The following is an 8,887-nucleotide window of genomic DNA, read 5'->3' as shown; positions in this document are numbered from 1 at the left end:
GTCTAGTGAAAGGTGTCCCTGCCCATGGCAGGGGGTTGGGATGCAATGATCTTTAAGGTCCCTCCTAACCCAAGGTCCCTCCCAACCCAAATCCTCATAATCTTAAAAATCTCTTCAGTACCTCCTTTCATGGTAGTCAGTAGATAAACCCAATTTTTCTGAATCCCTCTATTTACCCTCTTTAGCAGCAGGCTAATGCAGAACATTGTTTGATAATAACATTGTTTCCTTAACTGGGTAAAACCACTGGATTAACTGAATCTTACTTAAATTACCAGAGATACTCAGTGAGCTAGAAATATATCCAATCCCTGAAAGTATTCAAAGCCAGGCTGGATGGGGCTTGGAGCAACCTGATCTAGTGGAAGGTGTCCCTGCCCATGGCGGGGGAGGGGAGGTGGAACGAGATGATCTTTAAGGTCCCTTCCAACTCAAACCATTCTACGATTCCACGACTCATTCTATTAAGGATTACAGAGCGCGCAATGACAACAAGCAGGGCAGGAGACACCCTCTATTGTGCATTTGTACGTTAAATAATATTAAATGACTGCGGGAGCGCCCCGTCCCGCCGGCCAGCGGCAGCGGCCGCGCCCCGCCCGCCCTGCGCTGCGCCGGAACCGGCTGTCGGGGCCGGGTTGTCACCGGCAATAGGTTCCCCCATCGCGGGGGTGTGGGCCGAGGGTCCCGGCGCTGGGCCCGGCGCCGGCGGGGATGCGGGAGGCGGGCGCGGAGCTGGCGGAGCGGGAGCGGCAGGAGCGGCTGCGGGAGGCGGCGGCGCTGGGGGACGCGGAGGAAGTGCGGCGGCTCGTGGAGCTGGGGGTCGGCCTCAACTCCCAGAACGAAGTCAACGGATGGTAAGGGCCACCCTTCCCCGAGCCCCCCGGCGCTCCCGCGGGTTCGCTCTTCGCGTGAGGTGCAAATTGAGAAGGAAATAAAAGGTCGATCCGCCGCGGAACGCTCTGTGGAGCGGTGCCTGTTCCGGAGGTGCGGCTGATAACCGGGGTCACAAACAGGGTCCCCATCCCACCTCCTGCGCTGTTCGCTGCTTCTCCGGGTCACTGTGCACTTACTTTATATTGATGGGTTTGATTTTTTCTCCTTCTCCAGGTCACTGTGTACTTACTTTATATTGGTGGCTTGGTTTTTTTTTATTATTTTTTTTCTTCAGCCTGAGACAGCAGAGGCTGTCAGAACAGAAACCTCAGCTTTACGTGTTCATGTCTAACTAGAAATATTTATTATTTACTCTAAACCAAGTTTGAAAATGGCTTTCCTTTTCAAGCAGGGACCCTGCAGGCTGTTTCAGAGGATGTATACAAACGCTTTGGTTTTGACATCTCATTCACATCCACCTCAGGACACTAAAGCCAAGGCTGTTCTGTAATAGACACACAAACCACAGCAAAGCAAAAAACCCAAAGTGGAAAAGGCTTTTTCAAGCTGGACTTTCAACTAAAACATTTTTCCCCTCTAAGTTTATTTATCTTTATTTTAATTCTTAAAAATAAATAAACTTGGAGAAGGGTTGAGTGTGTTCATTTTTCTGAAGTTTCCTTCAGCTGGAGCTAAAGAATTAAAACATAAAAACTGGAGAAAGGTCAAACAACGCTAGAAGCTGGGATAGGAAAGGATGTTCTGACTGTATAGCAAGTTATATGTGTGAGTCTAAGTCCCCAATACTAAGCACTAAATAAGTTTAGTAGCTTTTAAGATGTTTCCTTACTATGTCTCTCTAGTCAGTGACTGCAAATAATAATTAAAAAAGCATAGAAAGGCATTCAGTTCTGTGCATCAGTTACAGATTGCAGAAAACTAAAGTTGTCTGCAGATCAAAGCTGGGGAATTGGTGGTGCAGCAAATAGCAACTGGGCAAAGAACTGTGCTGAGAAACTACACAATATTTTAACCATTATTTACTTGTCAAAAGTGCAAGTCCTTATGCTGACAGCATTAATTAAAGAGTACAAATAGCATCCTAGGGAAGTATCCCTAATACATTATGTATACATACATGGACAAGCATTTGAAGTATTTTAAGTACAGATGATTCTTTCAAAGATTAAGATGGCATGCACAAGATTTCTTTTTTATATTTAATTTTCCAGCAAAGTTTATAGCCTAAGAAAGGACAAATTGAAAAGATCTTGAACTTTAAAAACACTACTTTGGTAACTTGGTCTCAGGAGCATTAGAGCGAGGGAAAATGACATCAGCAAGTGCCATTGCAGGCTCTGAATCCAGCGTACATTTCCAAGGAAGTTTGCAATTCAAACCTATTTTGCTAGACATGCATTAGGTCTTGTTCTTCTCACAGGCAGCAAGAATGAGTGGAAATGAATCTGCTTTGACACAGAATTAATGTTTTCCACCTGCAGGACATGTTTGCACTGGGCCTGTAAGCGGAACCACGCGGCCGTGGTGGCTTATCTGCTGCACGCAGGAGCAGACAAGGACATCCTGACCAAGAAAGGAGAGAGGCCAGCCCAGTTAACATCCAAGAGAGAGATCAAGAAGATGCTGGGAGGTAACCTAGTGACTGTGCCATGTGACCATCAAGGACTAGTAAAGGGCTGTTTAAGCATGTGTGCTCCAGTCTTTGTTTTGCATGTGAAGAGACTGTGTTTGGATTTCAGTACTAACTATACTTGATTTCTAGTGTTTACTTGGTAAGAAAACAAAGTTTAAGAAAAGAGGATTACCAACAAATTCCATACCCAGCTAGCCAAACTTTTTTCTAAACACTGACAAATTAGAAAAACTGTTATTTTGAAGAATGCCATGCAGCAGACAGATGCAGCTTCCTGCTTTTAAAAAGGCAACGGGAGAAAAATCTCTTGAATTTGTAGGAAGCCCTTATATGATCAGCACCTAATTTCCCTGATGTTCTGTGTTGAATAAATCGAAAATTAGCAGCTCAGATAAGCAGCTCATTAAAGGACATTGGTAGAGCATCTTTATCTTGTTTGTAACTGCTGGAGCAGCATAGGATTTGCTGCTGGAGGTGATAAGTAATTTGAAATGTGGTCTATTAACAACCTCTCCCTTCCCCTTTGTACTCACATGTCTGGTTTTGTTTTCATTGTTGTCTCCCAGCTGTTGAATGGGTAATGCTGCAGCTCTCCCAGTACTGCATGTTCCCTTCCCTTTATCCCCTGCCTTAATATCGACCCTTTGTTTTTTGTTGCCTGATGCATTATGAAAATGACACCACCAGAGACTGTGTTACAACACGCTGCTATGGATTTAAACAAACCAAAACAGAAGTACTGCTGCATTTAGAAGGAATTAGTACCCCCAGAATTACTAGAATCAGACTCAGCTTTTGTGTTCACTGTATGGCAACACCTGAGCACGGTTCTGTTTACTGTGGAAAAAAAAGATGCAGGTCTTTCTGATACATTTTTTAACCTGTGATGCTTTTAACACTCCACTCCCTCCCTATAATAATAATAATAAAGAAATAAAGCAGTGCAATAGCAATAATTCTTTTTTCCCCCAAGATAAGTCTCAGAGAATGTTGTTTTGTTTGTTTTACAGTGGAAGACGATGAACTCCCGGACCTAAAGCAAGATTCAGACCTGCCAATCATCCCCAATTACCTGGCTAACCCACCTTTCCCTTATGTTTATAACACCACGGGTAGCAGCATTCCAGATCCCGCTGTGAATGGGAATCTCTCCCATTCTGAACCGCACGACGCTGACTCTCTGTCCGTGCCTGAAGCGGATCCTTACAGACGTGCGCCGTTACAGCACAGGAACGCTGCTCCCGAGGGGGGTCCCAATGGGGACGTGCCACCCCTGCCCCGAGGGCCTGCTGGGCCACCACGCTCACATCCTGTCCTCCAGAGAACTCCTGTTTACCAGGGGCCGCTGTCGTGGAGCAGAGGCCCCCCTTCGCCGGCAGGATCCAACCAGTCCGTGCCCCAGCAAGAGAACGGCTCCTGCGTGGGGCCTGTGCCGGCCTTCCAGCCCGTGTTCTTCACAGGAGCTTTTCCACTCAGTATGCAAGGTAACAGCAAAAGTCTCCTCTCACTTCATCTGAGATCTTCTGTCACTTTGGGCAGTGCAGATTAATCAGGGTCACACGTATTCACAGCACTTCCAGAGATTTTCAGGTTCCCGTGCTTAGACATTCATGAAATATTTGTGGGGAATGAAAGATGCAGGTATCCTGTTTCTGCTGGAACTGGTATTAAAATATTGATGAAAACATTTGCTGTTTGTCTCAATTGCCATAAAAGCATACAGGCCCCAGGGTAATCTAATTCTCTAAATAGCATAGTCCAGGCTGCAAATACAGAATGTGAGTATGCAGCTGGTGAGCACAAGAGAACCTCACATGGCTCAGTCTGCACCCAGGTCTTGAGCTGAATTGTTCTGGGATTTGCCAGTTCTGCAGGGAAGCTTTGCCTACCTAGAGAGGGAAATCTGCAATTCCAGTTTTCTGTTCAGAATTTAATTCTTGAAATAGAAGGTGTTCTGATGCCATGGGTTGGCAATGAGAATTTAACTGATGACCAAAAGAGTAAATAAAAGCAATCTTGGATTGCTCAGGAAACTGATAAGCAGTATAATCTGTTAAGTTGGCTTAAATCCAGTAAGGTGAGTATTCATGCAAAGGCTCAGACATGCACACACACACTGCATTAGATTTGTAATGATTTTTTTCATATAGGTTGATGAAAGTCAATGTAATGAAAACTGTGGTCATTCAGTTCCAGTTTTTGCTTTCCAAGTATTCACGTGTTGTTACAAACGACACGAACAAGGTTAATAGAACACAGAAGTATTTAAAAGTTAGTCTGTAGTTTCCAATTCCTTTATACATCTGCCTATTAATAAGCCTTTTTATTTCTAATAGAACTGGTGCTTAAAGTTAGAATACAAAACCCTAATCTTAGAGAAAATGACTTCATTGAAATTGAACTGGACAGACAAGAACTGACCTACAAGGAACTGCTCCGAGTGAGTTGCCATGAGCTGGGTGTGAACCCCGAGCACGTACAGAAGATCAGAAAATTACCAAATACAATGTTAAGAAAGGTAAGAACTCTGCATTTTGAAGTGCAATAACTTATAAAAAATATTTTTAGATTACTGTTATAAAGGGATAATTTGTTGGTCACCTGCATAGGCCCATGTTGGAAAAAAAAGAAAAACAAAATGAAAAACCTTCCTTCAACTTCCAACACTCAGCAGTTGTTTTGGTTTTTTGTCAAGTAAAAAGGCTCTCAAAGTTTCTTTTCATAACCATTTGGTGTTGAACCCAATTAATACCTGGTTTTGTGAGCTGCCATCAGCATTTAAAAGGCCTGCAGAACTCAGCCGAACTCTGCAAGTTCATCAAGGCCTGGCTGGAGTCCTTGCACAGAGAGAGATGTTTCAGAATTACTCAGTGAGGTCTCTGAACAGAACTGTCCTTACTTCAGTGACATTTACCCCTGCAGCAAACACAAAAGGCACCTGCTGACCTGTTTTACCGACTCACCACTGACCTCTCTTTCACTCTGAAATCCTTGCAGAGCATTGTTGGCGTCACTCGTGGGCCAAATCTGATTAGGACTAGATTAATAGACTTCACCCTGCTGCATCTTCACTGACTATAGGATGACTTATTCTGTGTTAGTCAAGAAGTGGAGAGAAAAGAAAAAGACACAAGGAATTCTGTCACTTGCCAACTTCAGTTACTGTTGAAAGGAGTTATTATTTCTAGCTCTGATCACTTCAGGACACTTACTGTTCCTTGAGGTGACAAAAACCTAGTTCTGTGTCGTGCTGTTGGCAGCAGAGCAGGGCTGTGGGGGGCCCAGAGCTGGCCTTAGTGGGCTGCTCTGGAGGAAGCTGCATGCAGGACCTTCTTTGGTAGATGCAAGAATCAATTCATGAGCTTCTAAGAATTACCAAGCAGGAAAAAAAAGAGGAGTTGGGTGGCATGCAGTAGGTCTTGACAAGTGCAATTCCTCTAATCACTTGCACTCACCATCAGTGTTGCATTCCTTCTAAAAATAGACTTAAGTGAGTAGCTGAATAGGATCCCAGAATAAATATAAGATGCAACAGGATGTCTGCTTTCCAGCTTACTGTAAAGAATCGTCTTAAATACAGATACATACTTGTGTTAGTATGAGATAGTTTTAACCTACCTCTGCAAAATTAACAGACACTATCACCTAACTACTTATTTTATTTATTTAAAGGACAAAGATGTTGCAAGGCTACAGGATTTCCAAGAATTGGAGCTTGTTCTAACAGTGAGCGACAAAAACTTACTTTTCAGAGTCCCAACACTTTCTGAACAGAGTGGTTACAACAAGAAGGCATCAGAACTTACATACTAATTGTTCAAGGAATAAAACAAAATATTTGTATCTCTCATTTTAAAAATAAGTTTGAAATACAATATCTATAAGGGCTAATGATGTGAAAAAAATCTATTTTGTTAACCTGGAAATAAATTAAAGTGGTTATGCACAGTTACAGCTTCTAGTTAATCTAAGAGTAGTGAGTCTGATATGAAAGTAGCTCAATGCAAAGGAAGTATTGGCAGAACTATCTGTTAATGCAACACTTTTCCTTACAAAAAGATAATCTTCAAACACTGCAGAGTTAGCAGCTCTCAGGGAAAGGCTTACCTTAAGCTGTTCTAATAATTTGTTTGCTATAAAATAGCAGAGGTACTCAAGCTAAAGAACCTGCCACGAAGCCCATTTAGTATTTGTACTGAGTCCATTACCATTAATATTCCCTTTTTAGATTGTGTATATTAAGTCATATCTTACTTAGAAGGAAAAAAACAGAAGGGTTTAAATGTGTGGAAGAAGCACAAAACTATGTCTTGTTTAAATACTATCAAGTGACTTATTACCTGTGATTTCTTAATCCCTGTTTACACTTTTCCCCATTTCTCAGGTTAAAAATAAAGGTGATAGTAATTATCCAAATAATAAATATGCTCTCAACCAAAATCCCTTTTATTGTTGTCTGTCAATATATAGCATTGACATGTGCAATTTAAAATCCTATTCTTCTTACTGTATTGACATTTCTCCAATGCTGCTTTAATTTCCCCTTTTAAAAGCACAAAATTGTAATTTTATTTTCCTTTTGCCTCTGCATTCCTGAGAAAGATTGCATCTTGAACCTATAAAGTTGCCTGTGTAAAAAGAAACTAGTGAAGTGCCCAGTGATTTCTGGGCTGATATTAAATCTTCCTGTGTTCCTATGCAATGTATTTTATTTTTTTCCCTATGACTTGTGTTTACCCATGTTGTTTACTGAAAAAAAACAAAAACACAGTTACTTAAAATTCAGAATTTGACTTATTTGCTGTGAAATTCTGGAATAAAGAAATTGAAAAGTATTTAAGAGCTGGATTTTACCTGATTTTTTTTTTAGGATTTTAGTATTTAGTCTCTCCACTTGTATTTGATGAAGAGTTCTCTCGTAGCTTAAGTGAAAAGTGGGTGCTGTGGATTAGATGAGCAAACTAAAGTATCACATGTAACAGGCAAACAGAACACACCAAACTGGACTGAATTTTCCTGTGTCTTCGTCTTCCCCTTCCCTCCCCCCAGTTTCTTTGGAAACTGCAGCAACCAAAGGAATTTATCTTTGTCTTGTCTAAGAGTTCAGAGCTGTACAGTGTCTGTACCTGCCTGATAGCAGAGGTGTGCTGAGCTGGGAGCCTCCCAGACCAGCCGGAGGCGATGCCAAGGCCAGCGCTGCATCGGGAACTCCGACTGCTCCAGGTGATTCCCCCTGACTGGGGCCGGGCACCAACCTCGGCCTCGGCCCCTTTCTCAGAGTGAAGGAGAGCAGCCACCTGTATCACAGCCAATGCCACGGGAACTCACCCGACCCGGGCCGTGCTCGCTGCTCTGCCCCAGCGGGAGCGCTTTGAGCGCAGGGAGCAGCTCCTGCAGCAGGGACTGAGCACACAAGAGGGAGCCCGCTCCCAGCCTGCCGTCCGCGGGATGCCCGCTGCTCACTGGCAACACACATCGGTGCAAACACCCCAATTTCCTCTGTGCCAGTTCACTCGGCTGAAGTTCAGTCTCCTGAGGTGAATATAGAACATTTTGTCGCATCAAAACAGCCTCTTCTGCAAAAGCGCTGGAGGTCAAACGGCCCGAGGCATTGGCAATATATGGTTTTTATATCAGATTTCTGGTGGAATATTAACTTCTGTAGAATGGAATAACAAAATCATCGTTCCTTGCATCACCCTGGCTGTTGCTTTCTCCCTGGCACACAGCACAGGATGGGTCAGGCATGGTCTGAACACCAGCTGAATCAGGAGGGTACCAGGGTTAACCAGCCAGAGCCACCAGAGGAAAGCTTGGCTGTTGGGTCAATGATCTTGCACAAATGCTGACCCCTATCTATGCATTCCCAGGAATAGTTTTATGTTTTATGCAGTTTATACACTGAAGACACTATTAGCACTCCTGACAATCCCATCAGTGTATAACCACTACATTCTGTGTGTGATAAATAATTCATTGCTTTGTCCTCTGCTATATGAAATGTTAATGTCTAATGAATGCTTGGCTGCAGATTCGTGTTTCTATTTAAGAAGTATAATTTGTAAGGATTAATAAATGATTATTTTTGTCTTCCCAAAGTTTTTCTGCGCTTTACTCCTGGTAAAATTTTTTCTTGCCAATGGGTTTCTGGAGTGCTTGGTGTAGGAAGAAAACAACTAAAGCAAAAGAGGTTCTAGCAGCAAATACTGTTTGAACAGAGGACTCCTTTCATCTGAGGAGGGCTGGTTACCAGTAATAAAATAGATATTTACTTCTGTAAAACAAATCACACATTATTTCAGGTGATTAAGGGGTTGGACGAGATAAACTAAATACACACCAGCTCAGCATGCACGT

At 42.9% G+C, this 8,887-nt stretch overlaps 1 protein-coding gene across 1 annotated transcript; it reads left to right on the top strand.

The window, feature by feature from the left end:
* Window positions 1-605: 605 nt before the first annotated feature.
* Window positions 606-7,370, top strand: ANKRD40 (ankyrin repeat domain 40). The gene is made up of 5 exons (XM_027691585.1): window positions 606-857; window positions 2,379-2,527; window positions 3,541-4,014; window positions 4,867-5,048; window positions 6,203-7,370. The coding sequence occupies exons 1-5, from the start codon at window positions 715-717 to the stop codon at window positions 6,341-6,343; spliced, it is 1,089 nt and encodes a 362-aa protein (XP_027547386.1). The 5' UTR covers window positions 606-714; the 3' UTR covers window positions 6,344-7,370.
* Window positions 7,371-8,887: the final 1,517 nt, after the last annotated feature.

The sequence above is a fragment of the Neopelma chrysocephalum genome, unplaced genomic scaffold (genome assembly GCF_003984885.1).
Source record: "Neopelma chrysocephalum unplaced genomic scaffold, ASM398488v2 Primary Assembly neopelma1_84, whole genome shotgun sequence".
Classification (NCBI taxonomy): Eukaryota; Metazoa; Chordata; class Aves; order Passeriformes; family Pipridae; genus Neopelma; species Neopelma chrysocephalum.
The sequence above is the reverse complement of the archived record's forward strand: the minus strand, read 5'-3'. Positions and strand labels throughout refer to the sequence as shown.

Coding starts and splice junctions, on each gene's coding strand:
- ANKRD40 (XM_027691585.1), top strand. CDS start 715: ATGCGGGAGGCGGGCGCGGAGCTGGCGGAGCGGGAGCGGCAGGAGCGG. Junction 858..2,378: donor CAGAACGAAGTCAACGGATG/GTAAGGGCCACC, acceptor TTCCACCTGCAG/GACATGTTTGCACTGGGCCT. Junction 2,528..3,540: donor GATCAAGAAGATGCTGGGAG/GTAACCTAGTGA, acceptor TTTGTTTTACAG/TGGAAGACGATGAACTCCCG.